The 15,895-nt window shown below is 45.3% G+C and overlaps 1 protein-coding gene across 5 annotated transcripts in view; it reads left to right on the top strand.

The window, feature by feature from the left end:
• The window catches only part of DIP2 (disco-interacting protein 2), an 80,421-nt gene that overhangs the window by 12,660 nt on the left and 51,866 nt on the right, over nucleotides 1–15,895 (top strand). For 2 of the 5 annotated variants that reach the window (XM_025303387.1, XM_019843802.2), the window contains exons 1-2: nucleotides 7,516–10,410; nucleotides 13,506–14,458. The exons of 1 other annotated variant lie outside the window; for it this stretch is intronic. In XM_025303387.1, coding sequence (XP_025159172.1) covers nucleotides 9,563–10,410; nucleotides 13,506–14,458 — 1,801 coding nt within the window. In that variant the 5' untranslated portion in view covers nucleotides 7,516–9,562. Of the gene's footprint in view, nucleotides 1–7,513; nucleotides 10,411–13,505; nucleotides 14,459–15,895 lie in introns of those variants that run through there. 2 more of the 5 variants (XM_025303385.1, XM_025303386.1) reach the window with 2 other exon arrangements.

Raw genomic sequence — 15,895 nt, 5'->3', positions numbered from 1 at the left:
GTACCTATTTGTATCTCCTATCAAATCGTTTGTACCTTAAAGGGACCGGAAATACGAAAGTAACCTTCTGACATATTTTCTTCTTCCGGTTCCTTTGAGGTACAAATGGCCGTTTTTTAATATCTTATACTTGCTTGCTGACTATTTTCCCCCTCCCCCTATCTTTTTATTCTTTGAAGTACAAATGAAACAAAAAGTTGTACAAACAGGTATAAACGAAGTACAGTTGAACCGTATTGAGAATTTTTTTTTATTAAGTTTGCCAGGTTCATATCGGTGGACATCTGTTCTGGAAAAAATTAAATAACGGGAATAAACCTAATTTTTAACTAAAAGCTACACACACAAGCTAAATAAAGTTACAACAAAATACAAGTACAAAATACCGAAAAATAACGAGTATATATAACATATGTTAATTTATAATGAAAAGCTATATAATATATGTGTGGATAACACTTCGTTTTGGTTATCTATATTGATTTGAGGATTGTTCTTTTAAATTTTTATTTTCAGAATTCATCATCGAAGAGAGTAACCCCAAAATACAATATTTTATAGTTTTATAACACTTATGTTTTTTTCAGTTCTAAATTGGCCATGTTTACATTCGCCATCTTGAATTTTTAACTTTGAGTTCAATTCACTATTGAATCGAGCAACCCTAAAAATCCTCAAATATCCAATTTTAGATATATTGTACTACATATTATTATAAATATTGATTCACTTATTTATTTATTTTATGCTCTTTATTTTCTACTTTTAACATTGAATCCAACTTCCTGTTGTACCTTGACACATAGAGAGAAAAAAGATTGCTTGAACTAATGCAGTAACTAAATGAACGAACCAAGTGAGTTTTGATTGAAGGAAACGGAATTTCTGCTTCTTAGAACCAAATTTAGCTTATAAGAACCAGAAGTTCTGTTCAAAGAACCGAATTTGATTCATAAGAACCAGAGGAATTTTGCTTTCTACAATGAAAAATACGTTTACAGGCCGTTCATTACGAAGTTAGTTCAACGAATTTTCTTTCTCCGTATACCGGGTGTTTCAGACCACCCGGGTCACCCGATTTTTTTATTAACGCGACATTTTAAAGAAAAATATTTCAGACAAAAGTTGTAGGGCTTCAAAGGATCTATTTACTGACGACATGAATTTGACCTTGGGATAACCTTGAAAAATCCAGTCAAGATCAATATAAAAATCTTAAATGGATACCCCAGTTTTTTATTAGGTCATCTTTTTCTAGCAATTAATTTGAACAACTTTCGTCTGAAACATTTTTTTATTTACCTAATATTTTTTGGGGAAAATTTGATAACTTTTTCAATATTTAACTCACGATATCTCGCTAACTATTTGTCAGAAGAAAAAGTGATACTAGACTTTTTTGCTCTATTTAGTCTTAAGAATATATCGTTTCAACAGCGTCCTGAATTTGGCTAATTTGATGATATTAAAATTTTCAAAAGTTAGCAAGTTAACAAAAGTCAGGGCGCTATTATAAAAACATACTCTTGAGACTAAATAAAGCAAAAAAGTCTAGTACCACTTTTTCTTCCGACAAATAGTTAGCGAGATATCGTAAGTTAAATATTGAAAAAGTTATCAAGTTTTCCTTAAATATCTCAAACAATATTAGGTAAATAAAAAAATGTTTCGGACAAAAGTTGTTGAAATTAATTGCTAGAAAAAGACGTAATAAAAAGTTGGGGTATCCATTTAAGATTTTTATGTTGATCTTGACTGGACTTTTCAAAATTATCCCAAGATCAAATTTATAGCGTCAGTAAATAGATCCCTTGAAGCCCTACAACTTTTGTCTGAAATATTTTTCTCTAAAATGTCGCGTTAACGAAAAAATCGGGTGACCCGGATGATCTGAAACACTCGGTGTACCAAAGAGTCTTTGCATTACTAAAGAATATCGTATATATTATACATGATGTCTGAGAAACGAAAAATTGTGAAGATTAATGAGATCAAACTCAGAAGGAAAGTCAAGTATCATTTTGCAAAAATCGCAATAGCTATTAAGTCATTGATGATTAGAAATGACTATATCTAGAGCCCTTTTTAGTTGATAACTTGAAAATTTGCGTATTTATTTGCAAAATGGTAAGGAACTTTTTTGTTCAGAATGACCTAGTCTACAATTATATGACGGCTATTGTGCCTAGCGACAGGTTCAAGATTCAGGGTTCAAAGTTCAATAGACGCATCTATCACTAGCCGTCATAAAATTTTAAAAGGTTAGGTTATTCTGTGCAAAAAAGTCCTTTACCATTTTACAAATAAGTCACACAAATTTTCAAGTTATTAATTAAAAAAGTTTTTAAATGTGGTCATTTTCAATCATTAATAATTTCATAATTATTGCGATTTTTGCAAAATGGTACATGACTTTTCTTCTTAGTTTGATCTGATTAATTTTCACAATTTTTTGTTTCTAAAAATAATAATATTATTATTTATACAGGGTATTTAAAAAAAGGGTTTAGAATTTTAAGAGCTGGTAATATTCACAGAATGGAGGAGGAAAGCCCTGATAAACATAGGTCGAACAATGAATATTGTCGCAATTACGAACAATTGTTTATTTTAATTAAAGCAAGTGACTTACTCGCTTCTGCTGCACGGCTATACATGAAACGCATTTCTGCCGTTTCTCGATTAAAGTGCGATGTCATTCTTACCGTACTGTGAAAGCTTTGTGATAGTTCTATGCAATTGTTCGTTTTATTCTCGAAGTTATGTGACTAACAATTGCTCGGTGAAACGTTGTATAAATGGAAAAGAAATGTTTGTTTACATTCCGAGCGAGAGCGAAGAGATTTCTTTTAGGAATTTCTTTTAGGAATTCTTTAAGGCATGGTATTCTCTCCACCGATAATTGACATAGACAAATTAGAGAATATAAAAGTAGCAGCAGCGAAAAAGTCTGTTGGTGGAATTAAAATAAATAATTGTTCATAACTTGGACAATATTAATTTTTCGATCCACGTCTATTAATACTTTTTTCCTCCATTTTATGAGTATTATCTGTCTTCAAAATCCTGAGCCTTCTTTTCACTCTCAACACTTTGTATAAACGATGTTTCGAGATGATGTTTCCTTCCCCGCGACTGCGATGGACATGAAAGGATCTTGAGAAGCGCCATCGCGTTACTGAGCGCTTTTCGCTTGTCTCGCGATCGCGCTTCTCAGTACCTGGAGGGTTAAGTGCGAATCGCAGGACGCTTTTCACGCGAGGAAGGCGAGTCTGTTCCCTCGCGCAGGGCGGCCGGGGCGCGATGGATAGAGGGTTGGAAGGGAGGACAGGGTCGATTAGCGGTGATTTTGTCGCACGCGATGCAGGTGCAGCTGCGGCAGCAGATCGCTGCCGCTCCTTCACGGATCGTTTGTAAGATCAAGGCCGCCGGTTTCGTGGGTAAACGTCCTCGAGTCGCCTTGAGTGAGTCTCGATGGTGCCGCGCTGCACACACATCGCGTCCACACGGCTCGTCGCTTATCGGCCATTATTGTGGTCCCTCCTCCGCGTCGTCTTGACGATATATACCTATATACGGTGTCATGGCCCGCGTCCGTCGTCGTTGTTGTTGTCGTCGTCGCCGAGTCCCGGAGATCACGGCGGTATCGTGAGACTCTGAACCTCCGGAGTCATTCGGTAGTCATCGTCGTCGTTGCCGTCACCGTCGCCATCGCCATCACCGTCGCCGTCGCCGTCATCGTCGTTGGCGGCGGCGGTGGGTATCGACCTGCCAGGATCTTCGTTGATCGAAGTAGCCGGAAAATCAGTAATCCAACTCGGCCGTCGTACACGTGTGATTACGAGCGATTCAACCGTGACGGTAACACCAAGCGCCCCGCTATTGCTGTAAATTCCCCCCCCCCCATTCGAGATTATGCATAAAACTGTGCGTTAAAAGTGCGATAAGGAAAGGAACGATGACCGCCACTCTACGTGGTTGAGTAACTTGGAATCAATTTTCTAGTAACTTTATTTTTTGATAGTTTAATTTACCCTGTTATTAGAATCGAGCGATTCTGCAGGTGGAAATTTGTCCGACATACTTTTCTCTTTCAATTATTAGGTGTACAAATGAATAATCCAAGCTTTTTTAAGTGGCTACGAAATTACCATGGTAAGTTTCAAGTAATCAAATTTTCCCGCTCTTTTGCGGGTATGTAGTGTGGACATATTGAAATTAGCTATTAAAAATCACATTTAGTATGGCGGGAGGTTCAACATAATCTCAAAAATTACTTGGTTCAATATCAGTCAAAAATGGCAACAGATAAAGTGCGTATCCGACACTATATTCTTGACGAATTCCAAGAAGGAAAAAATATTGCAAGAGCATACGAAACGATTTGTTCCTTCCTCGGCGAAAGTATTGTATCGTACAATGTGTGTGCATTTTGGTTTAGATGATTTAAAAGCAGCGATTTTAGTCTAAATGACAAAGAACGTCCCGGAGGTCCTCAGAAGTGCGGCAACAATGATTTGGAGCAACTGATCGCTGAGAATTCAGCACAAACACAAAAAGACTTGCAAAGCAGTTAGGAGTAACGCAACAAACTATTTCCAAACGCCTACACGAGATGGAGAAGAATCAGAAAGAAGGAAAATGGGTTCCGCACGAACTCACTGAAGCCAACAAAAATCAACGAGTGTTAGTGTGTCTTTCTCTTCTCAGTAAGCGGCGTAGAAAGTTTTTCTTCTGGAAAATTGTCACGGACGATGAGAAGTGGATTTTCTATGGATCTGTTCCTTTTAGCTGCACTGCTAAACTAGTGCAATAAGTTAAAATGAGAAAAAATTTAGTTATCTCACTCTAACTTATTACACTAGTTCAGCAGTATAGCTAAAAAGAACAGATCATATGACAATCCGAAACGCAGAAAGTCATGGTAAATCCCGGCGAACCATCAACGTCGGTCGCAAAACCAAAATATTTCGGAAAGGAGATTCTGCTTTGCATTTGGTGGGATATGAAGGGCGCGATTTATTATGAGCTATTAAAATCGAACGAAACAATTACTGCGGATCGCTACCAACACTAATTAATCCGTTTGAGTCAAGAATTAGAACGAAAACGCCCGTACAGTGGCAAAGGAGAATGTCCTATGAAATCGTTGCATGATTACGCTAGGCCACACATTACTTCTACGACAAAAGACATAATGAGTCTTGATTGGGACGTCTTGCAGCACCCGGCGTATTCACTAGACATCGCTCTTACTCACTATCGGATCCTGATGTCGATAATAGAGGGGGGAGGGGGGTTAATAAAATTGTAAATACAATAATACTGTAGTTTTGAGGTTTTTTATAATTATTAATAGACTCTCAGTAAACAACAGTGGACATAGTATATCAGAAATCGGACAGTTTGGATGCAGTGAATCCTAGACATAAGAATTTGATTCGGCCTGTATCATTTTACCTAAATTTTTTAAACGGATTTAGTCAGACTGATTTCTTTTAATTTGGAAGGGGAGGGTTTTAACCCCAAAACCCCCCCTTAGAATCCGCCAGTGTTTATACTGATTACCACTTGATCCGGTCGATGCAACATACCTTGTCCGATACGCACTTCAAATCAGTGGGTGAGATCCGAAAATGGCTTGAGGACTTTATTGTGCCGAAAGACACAACATCTTTCCGACATGGAATTCATCAGCTGCCAGAAAGATGGCTTAAAGTTGTAGAAAACAACGGCGAATACTTTGATTGACAAATTTGTTTGACTTTCTTTTAAAATAAACCTTGAATTTAACTGAAAAATTTGGATCATTCCTTTGTGCACCTAATATTAATTAGGAAATTGGTCTGTTTTCTTTTCTTTTATACTTTTTCTTTTTTCTTTTATTTCGTAATCTTGTTATATAGATACTATTCGACCACTGTTGAGTGTAAGTTTTTATGACTTACCTCCGATTTAAAACTTGCATTTTATTTTTGTGCGTACATATAGATACTGCCTTTCTCTTTGTAATTTTCGAGAAGGGATTCGCCCCGTAAATAAATAAATTAATTAATAAATAGTCCAACAGGGGCGGACCGGAGTTCCTCAGGCGCGTAAAGTGACGGCGCGCCACCGTCGGGGTTAATCGCTCGACGAGGCCGACCATTAATCGGAATATAAACAATGAAATCCAAGTAATCGATGGCTCGCTGTGTGAATCACGCTCCGCTCGATGTCAATTTGCAGTCGAGCGAAATTTCCGTCAATTAATAGCCGACACCGTCACCGCCGTCGTCGCCGGCGAAGCGCCGCGCGGTCGTTTAATCGCCGACGTAATCGCCGCTCAATCAAGCCGATCAGCGAGCGTCGTCTTCGTCGAGATGTAGGTTGCAGCGATCTCCAGCGATTCGCGCCGAGGAATGAAAAACCCGGACGAGCGTTGCGCGGCCGCACGGGACTCGTTTTCGCGCTCGGTCGGAGCAGCACAGAGGGAGAGGGGGAGGATGGAGGGGGGGAGGAAGAAGACGGCTGATGAGAAAGTTCGAAAAGCACCGGCGATTCCGCGCCGCCCACTCGCCGGCTGGTAATCGCTCCGAAGTCGAAGCGTCCGAGAGAAGTCGTCGGCGAGACGATTGCGAGAGCGTGGGCGTCTCGAGGCTCATTCGCGGAAAGTAAGAGCCCGCATCTCGAGGGTACGGCGCGCGTCTTGAGGCGCTCGAGGGTCGAAGAGCAATCAACCCATAAGTCGAAGCTTTTCCTTCGGACAGGCGCCGCGCGTTTACTCCGCATTCTTCACGTCGCGTCGGCCGAGCCACGGAGCGCCTCCGCGAAAGCGGAGTGCCGCGAGGAGGAGATCGCGGCGACTCGGGGAGAATCACGGTTAAACGAAGATAATTATTTATATCGACGCTCTTTCTCTCTCTCTCGCGCGCGCGCGCGCCGTATCGCGCAGTTCTAAAACCGCGGACTGTAACAATCCCGCGAAGGGTCGAATCTCGTAATCCCACCTTAAGAATTCCTCTCTCTCTCTCTCTCTCTCTCTCTCTCTCTCTCTCTCTCTCTCTCTCTCTCTCTCTCTCTCTCTCTCTTGCTCTCTCGCTCTCGCTCTCGGGGAAGGAGGCGAGGCACCGAGAGTTAGCGGAGGTCTCGAGTGGAGCCGCACGAGCGAGACGACGTGCCGGTGCGATCAAGGGTGTCGAGCGAGACGGAGCGAGGGAGAGTGGGATGCTGCGAGAGAAGAAGGCAGGCGAGAGTGGACGGACGGCATACCACCACCACCACTCCCGTGTCTCTCTCTTTCTCTCCCCCCCCCTCTCTGGTTTTTCTTCCTGCTTGCTTGCTCCTGCGTTTAATCTCCTCTCACCTACTCCGTCCGACGACTTTTACACGCGCGAGCCGGCTTCCCACCCGTACACTCGCTCCTCTCTCTCTCTCTCTCTCTCTCGTCTTCCTCCACCTCCTCCTCCTCCTCTCTTTGTCTCTCTCTCTCTCTCTCTCTCTCTCTCTCTCTCTCGGCGGGAGGAGAGCCGGCGGAGCCGCGGAGAGCGCGCAAAATGCCAGTGATTCGACGCGACTTGAAGTACGCGGCTCGTCGGCTCGGCGCGCCGCGCGAATTCGAACGCGCGGCGAGACGCGACGCGGGAGGGAGAGAAGCTCCGCGAGATCCTGCCGAGGCGCGAGTCCTGTTCCCGAGTGTGTGTGTCCCGGGAGGTAGAGTGTTTCCAGCAGTCGCCACCGTCGGCTTTGCGAGCTCCGTGTGTGTCGCGTGTTTCGCGCTACGAGTGAGAGGCCTTTGCCTTTGCGATCGAAGGCGAAAATACGAGGCGAGGCTTCGGAGAGTGTGCGTGCGTGCGTGTGCGCGTGCGCGTGCGCGCCGGTCGCGTGCACGTGTTGTGTACGTGCGGCGCGGTACGTGGGCACCGCATGCGCCGCTGCTGATTCGAAGCGGTGCTGATCAGCGGAGCGAACTCCGCGGAGTGTGCTCCGTTGCCAACGAGAGTGCTGGATGCAGTTCCGCCGTGGTCGAGAGAGCGACTCGCGGCGTTCTTCGGAGTGCGCGTCGAGCGTGAACGGTGGATTTTCTCCTTGACCAGTGACAAGGAGCCTGACCACGTCGTCGAGCCCAGAGAGAGAGAGAGAGAGAGAGAGAGAGAGAGAGAGAGAGAGAGAGAGAGAGAGAGAGAGAGAGAGAGAGAGAGACTCGATTTGTCGCTCGTTGCGGTCGACTGACGAAATCCCGCTTTCCGATGGATGGTTCATTCATCACGGAGGGACGAGTCGGCCGTTAATCCGCAACTCGCGACACCCGCAGCGTCGTCGGGAGGACCGCGTGGAGGAAGACGCCGGGGAGGGAAGGGGCGGGCGGAGCCAAAGGGCGAAACGGCTGTCGCAACGGTCTGAGGGCGGAGAAAGTGCCTGCTCTCCAGGTCGACTTTCGTCGACGAGAGACCCCGGTGAGAAGTCGCGATCGATGAGCCGTGCTCGGACCGACGATCCTCGTCGCCGGGATATCGTGGCAGCGGAAGAGGATGAGAAAAGGGGCTCGCGGAGCGGCTGGTGACAAATAATGCGAGACGCGCGGGATAATGAAGTCGCTCCTCGCGGTCAGTCTTGAGAGATAGCGGTCTGAGGATACGCGAGAGCCATCTCAGTCCCCGCGCGAGCTCCGGCCGGCTAGCGAGCGAGTTCTTTGAATTCCGCCGGGGAGGGAAATCATGACGACAGCCGCGAACTCGAGCGATTGCTGCGGATAGACCCGAACGAACGAACGAACGTCCTCGCGCGCTCCTCCGTCGGCTCCCCGGAGACGCTCGACGCAGCAGGCGCAGGTCTCGGCGAGTGGTTCCCCGCGTAGAATGATCGTCCCGGTCGTGCCGAGGGCACGGGAGAAAAGGGAAGAGGTGGACAATGAAGAGGAGGGAGGAGGAGCGGCGGCGGCGGCGCAGCAGCAGCAGCACGGCGTCGAAAAAGGAAAACCACGCTGATCAGCCGCGACTGGAAGACCTCGGCGTTGCACCTTAGCGAGCGCGCCGCGGGAGAAGGGACGAGCAGCAGGAAAGGGTGAGGAGGAGCGGGAAGAGGGAGAAGACGAGGATACGGGCTGAGCAAAAGGGCAAGGAGGCTGGGGAGAAGAGAGAGAGAGAGAGAGAGAGAGGGAGAGAGAGAGAGACAGAGAGAGAGAGAGAGAGAGAAAGAGGAAGGTCCGAAAGGTCCGAAGAGCGAAAGACGTGGAACGGGAGAGAGAGAGAGAGAGAGAGAGAGAGAGAGAGAGAGAGAGAGAGAGAGAGAGAGAGGGAGAGGAGGAATTCGCTCGTAGAGATTCTCTCGTTTCCATAAATTCATGCTTTCGCAGACTGCCCGGGTCTTTCGCGGATCCTTGATCACTTAGAGCTAGCGAGCTCGGTGGACCGCCTTCCTGGAGTCTTGCACACAGGACCCTCCTTGGCATTCATGATCCTGCTCCCACGGGGCACGAGCCTTCGTTGATACTCGCCGCACGACCGTGCCGACGCCACCTCGAGGTAGCATAAATCCGTAGCGATCGCGTACTTCCGCGAGTCGCGGCTGGTCGCGCTGCCCCATGAGGCCCCTCTCCTTCGAGAACCTGAGGAGGCTCGTGGGCCGTAAGAAGGACCGCAACGAGCCTTCCTTCAAGCGCAGCGAGTCCTTCAAGCGAATCTCCATCAGGAAGAGCTACCTGGACCGCGGCAAACGCCGGAACCGACTCCAGAAGAACCAAGAGACGCCCGCGGCTAATCCTGCCCCGCCCGCACCGTTGGCGAACGACAAGGTCATCCAGCAGCAGCAGCAGCAGGTCAACGAGCAAGACCTGAAGAAGAGTCAGGAGCACTCGCTCGGCCGTGACTCCATCACGTACGACGAGTGGCTCCAAGGGGTCAGTTCTTCCTCCCTCGAGAAGCTCCACGAGGATCACGTGGAGTCTCTTCAGCGGCCCAAGGTCGTCAAGACCGCCAAGGTCGTGCCCAAGCACAACAGCGCCGACGCGAATTCGATCGCCGAGGACCTGAAGATCCTCGAGCTCGACGCCTCGCCTGTCCTCACGTCCAAGAGGCCCAAGCCCTTTAGGATCGCCGCGCAGGATCATGCTCGGGACGAGAGCAACGGGCAGGACGTTCTCTGGACGCAGGAGTCGTCTGTGGAAGGACCGCCCAGCGTCAGTATCAGTCTTGGCAGGATATGGAGGGACGCGGTGCCGGTCCCGCCGGCCTCAGTCCCGCCATCGGTCGCGTATCCTGCCGCATCGGATTCCGCGGTCCATCACTCGTTGGACAGCGCCCTGAAGGAGAGGAAACCGCAGCCGACCGTCGCGAGGACGGTCTCGGCGCCGGAGAAGCCCGTCAGCAAGGATACCTCGTCGTCCTTCGGCTTCTCCCTTCGAATCGCCAAACTCGCGGATTTCAGGCCAGGGTGATTAGGACTTTTGCGAACTTATATCGACTTTCAGCGATCGGTCGGTGAAACTGTTTTACTCGTCGAGTCCTTTTTCCGGTCTTTTTTGTTCGCACGAAGTATTCGCTTCTGCGGTTTGCCCGAGCGACGAGGTAATCGAGGATTCTTTGGAACCTTTAACCCCTTGCGTTGAAGCGACGAGTCTCGCGCGTGAGTGACTCCTTTGATCGAAACAGACTGGGGTTGCCAGACCTCCAGACTTGATTGTCAATATCCAGCTGTCCCCAGCTAATGTTGAAAATGTACAAGTTAATAAGTATTCCATTGATATATTTGTAACAAAATGTTTTATTTTTATGAACTATTTTTAGACTTTTTGTGTTGAAAATCTGCTCGGATTTTTTAATATTCGTCAAATCTGGCAGCTCTCTCTGAAACAAACAACGAATTATATTCGATAAACAAATAAACAAGTAAACTTGGCAGATGTTTGATGAATTTTTGCACTATTAGTAACTAGTAGTAGTTGTCTCTTCTCGTTCAAATATTGTTTAGATTATTAGGTTTTTATAAAATTAATACCGTCGTAATTGTCGACTAGATTTTCAGAAATGTTTGTTTGCTATTACGCATTTTAAATTTGATTTGAATTTTATCGCAAGTAAAAAAGGTGAGATATCAACATTGTGGCTGCTATGACTGCCCGCCCTTCGTTATAAAAGAGTGGAAGAGAAGATGCTATTACGGCCCTCCATTCACGTTTTGTACAATAACTTTGTCAGTAATCAATATTTTAAAGTGAGAATTGAATGATTACATTTGCCACAGTGTTATTTAATCGATTAGACTCAAATTTACGTAATGTTTATTACTTAGGATGCTATTTATAAAAATGTGGCGACACAGCATAATGAGCCAGCGAAAAAGTGGGGTGGTAATGTGGCCTTCCACTAAAACTGATAGAAAAAATTAATTTTGTTCAAAATAACACAAAGCGTTTAGTTGACGAAATTATATATTTATTCCAATTAAACTCTTGGAAGAGAAATAATAATGAATATAACTGCGGATTTTTAATGGGGATATTGATTTGCTTGGTCAGGAAATACAATCTGCCAGAAAGACAGCAATGTAATGCAAGCATAAATGCAACAGTGTACTACAGATTAGAATCGACTTATCGAATAATTACTTTGGCATAAAAACCTCGAAAGAGAGACCGTATTTATCAACACTCTTATGGGGCCACATTAGCAAGATGTCATGCTCTTTTATTTAACTTTGCACAACTTGAAAGGTGCGCAACCGAATAAAGTGTCAAATGACAAACAAAATACTCAACTGTACATTCGTGTGTACACATATATATTCGTGTGTGATAACAAGCTCAAGTTTAAAAATAATGAGGAAACACATCTGCTTAAATGCTAAAATTTACCTTGAAAAATATTTTGAGATGCTCGAGAGTAAAAATACGTTGTAAGAAGTGCTAACTATCGTGTATTGATACATTAGCGTTGCTGCGCTAACGGCGAATTATTAAACAAATGATTCCACAAGTAATAACTGGAATTTGCTAGCTAATAACGGAGATATTGAGAATGACCCCATAATATCACCTTCTCCTCTATATACATTGAAAAAAAAGTAATATTTATAATTATAACCGCGTAGTGAAAATTGAACCGTTCGTGTAGTAATGGTTGTTGTAACGCTAGCGATAATAATATGCATAATGTTATTCTCCCTCTTTTGCTGCAGAAAAAGATTTCTCAACCAGAAGATGTAGTTGGTGCCGGAAACGACTGTAATTATAATCGTCAGATTATAATAGCGATGATAGATAATAGATAACATTTTTTCTCATCGATGCACTTTTGTGTTGAAAATATTGCAATAGATATTTTTCCCGGTGTGAGATTTTGAAAACTGCATTGCAGCGCAAGGGGTTAATCTTTCGCCGTGTTCAAACGCAGCCTGAGAAAACGCTGCAGATAACTCGATCTGTGGGTTCGAATTCGCAAATGTTTGCAATCTAATAGCGAATTTGGTTAGGTTACTTGCACCAAAGCCATATTTATAGTCCTTTCTTATGTTCAAGGTTGCTTATATATAGAACGTTTAAAAAAAGTGATGCAGGACTTTAATGATGGTATTCGCAAAATAAAAGGAAAAAGTTCTAACAGTCACGTGTCAATAAATTAATATTGTTAGAGTTATGAACAATTATTTATTTTAATTAAAGCAAATGACCTGTTCGCTTCGGGTGCCTATCGAGTTTGCACAAGATCTTTTTACTCCTATTTCTATACACATTTCATATTTTTGTACCATAGAATTGCAAAGTCTCTCGAAAATTCCCTTTGTTCCAACTATTTGACAGGCATTTTGTATTCTCTGATGTAATTCGTCTTTTATGAGTGAAAAATACGTCATATTCTCAAGAAATAGCCATAAAAATGTCCAAGGGATTTAAATCAGGACAGCAAAGGGGCCATGAGACTGACCCAATCCATCTTTCATTCGAAGGACCTATTTCAACGTTAGGTCTGCTTTAATTAAAATAAATAATTGTTCATAACAATATTAATTTTTCGACTCGACGTTTATTAAAACTGTTTTTCTCCATTTTGTGAATACTATCTGCCTTTAAAATCCTGAACGCTTGTTTTAAACACCCTGTCTATAGGTCCATCTTCTCTCAGATGCTTCGCAGTTAATGAAACAATTAGTACAGTAGCTGAAGATGTACCTAAGGTGATCGCACAGTGGACTACCAATATGGCTTCAGCTCGCTTGTGCGAGCAACCGAAATCACTATAAGTCGCATCGCTTGCATCGCAATCTGTTCTTAAGGCAGATGTACACATTGAACGAATAAACAACAAAGGTTCAGCGAGTGTTCGGGCGGTCGTCTTCGCGTTCATTGTTTGCCCAGCTGTTTTCGACCTCGTGCCTTCGTTGTTCAGTGTACACCCGCCTTTAGCCGCGTGCGATTTCGGTGACCTCATCGAATCGCTTCGGAGTCTTCTAGGGTACTGGTCTCTCACCGGCCGATCGCGCGATCTCGATCGCTGTCACTCGAGCGAAACCGATACCCCGCTTGGCTCTAGGGTGGCGCGAAACGGCCTATTCCGCCGCAAGACGCCGAAGCCGTCGCCGAGCGTGAGCAGCGAGGGCTACTTCAAGCGCACGAGCGCGTCCAGGCGCTCGGGTTCCCGTCGCTGCCGCGGCAAGCGAACGTCGCAGCGCTCCAGGAAGTGCCAGCAGCCTCCTCGCACCAGCAGCCCGGTGTGGTTCGTCCCGCCGGAGAGGCGGCGTTCGAGACGCCAGCGGCGAGTCTGGCGGGAGATCCGCTACTTCCCCGACGACGAGGGTCCGATCCTCGAACGAATCAACGACTGGTCGTCGAACGTGTCGGATGACCAGTTCGACGACCAGAAGCTGCTGCTGTCGGGTGACTTCAACGAGCGCGTCCACGACGACGCTCTCAACTCGATGGTCTCGTCATCGCTGGGCTCCTTCTCGGCGACGTCGTCCTCGTCGTCGGCCTGCCCGGCTCCCAAGATCAGCGACTTCAACGAGGACAAGCTGTTCTCCGAGGAGTTGAGGATCAGCGGCCTCTTGGCGCGCGGGACCACCTGGAAGCCGTCGCTTACGACGACGACGACGACGACGACGGTAACCACGACGACAATGACAATGACCGCGACGACGACGGCGGGGGCGGCTGCTTCTGGAAATTATTTCGCCAGCAGCCAGTTCCTCAGTTTCCTGGCGAAGGACGTTGTCAAAGAAAGGTCGAAGAGCGAGAGCTCCAACACGGGCTACAGGTGCCTCTCGTCGACGGACAGCGACGACGACGATGACGACGACGATGTCGTCGAGCGTTTCAACGAGCGCAAGAGGAACGTCAGTTTCCCTCAGCAGCAGCAGCGTCAGCACCTGAAGAGGCAGAAGTCCGGCATCCGGAGGCGACCGCTGCGCCGAAAGTCGCAGCTGAAAAGAGCGTCCGGCCAGCCGGTGTTCCTCGTGCGCAAGTGCTCGTCCTTGAGGAAACGTCCTAGTAAGATGCGAATCATCATCTCTACCCGGGCGAATAGCAAGAAGAACGGCCGCGACGGCCTCTGCGACGCGACCGCTCGATTCCTGCGGATTTACAAATTGCACTCTATGACCATCGAATAACCGATTCGATCGCATCCGACGATTCTATGCGCCGAGTATCCCATCTATTCCCCGCCCGGCCATTATTAGTCCACGCCCGCCGGCGTGTTAATTGCGCAACGAGCAATTTTCCCGCGAGATCGCCTTTTCGATCCGGTTCTCTTCGCTCAATCAAGCCCGCGTTCCCGTGTATATTGACGCCCTGTCGCGACTCGAGACACTGTTTGCCTTCTTCACCTCGGTGGTGTGCGAGGGAACAAGTCCTTTAAAAAGAGACCTGTCTAATTAACTCTCTATGACTCGATTTTTTCGTTCGTGAAAAGAAATTGTGGAACGTGAGAGCGGTGGATATTAACCAGCGGATATGAAGCCAACGAGTAATCTCAACAATTATTATTTTTTTGTTGGCAGTGCGATTCAGTTTTGAGGGTTTTTTTTTTCTCAAAAACTGATTTCCTTAAACAAGGTAATGAACGGATATCTTAATCAAAATATTTACCTTCGCTTTCTACAATTTCTCTCCGTTTTTCTGGCAAGAGATGGATGATTCCGCGACGATAAAAAGATTCCTCTTTGGAGTTGATTCAATTTTCAACAAATTTTCACACTTTTTCCAAGTTATCAAAGTATGTATCCTCCAGAGCAGGGTTTCCCAACCTTCTTGTATGTCGCAACCCCCAAAAATTTATTAATGAACCTTCGCACCCCTACAAAAAAAATTATTCGTATGTTTTATGATAAAAATTAGTTGTTAGGGTTTTAGGGTAAAAAGTTAATTTATAATAATTTATTATCACATAGTATTATTTTATAGAAATTAACTATCATTTTAATATTATAAAAAAATTATTAACTATGGTATCAAGCTTCGCATAGTGATACGTAATAAATATATACGTATAGATACTTAAAAGATATATAATTTTAATAATATTTTTTTTAATTTGATGGTAAAAATGCCGGATTATTCCAGAATTCATCTTAATCATTATTAATTACAATCACTTTCCTCGCACCCCTGAGAATGTTTTTTCGCACCCCCGGATGGGAACCCTGCTCTAGAGCATGTTGCATCGACCGGAACAAGTGATAATCGGATTGAGCAATGTCTGGAGAATACGCGGGGTACGGTAAGACTTCCCATTCCAGCTTTAATAGCATTTGTTTCGCTGATAATGCAACATGAGGTCGAGCATTGCCGTGAAGAAGGATCACTTTGCGTCGTTTACTCACAATTGGTGATCGTTTTTGGTCCAATGCTCGCTTCAGTTTGTATAATTGTTGTTCATAACGATCAGCGATGATACCTTTATTCGGATTTAACAGTTCATGGTAC

The sequence above is a fragment of the Harpegnathos saltator genome, unplaced genomic scaffold, assembly GCF_003227715.2.
Source record: "Harpegnathos saltator strain DR-91 unplaced genomic scaffold, Hsal_v8.6 scaffold54, whole genome shotgun sequence".
Classification (NCBI taxonomy): Eukaryota; Metazoa; Arthropoda; class Insecta; order Hymenoptera; family Formicidae; genus Harpegnathos; species Harpegnathos saltator.
The sequence above is the reverse complement of the archived record's forward strand: the minus strand, read 5'-3'. Positions and strand labels throughout refer to the sequence as shown.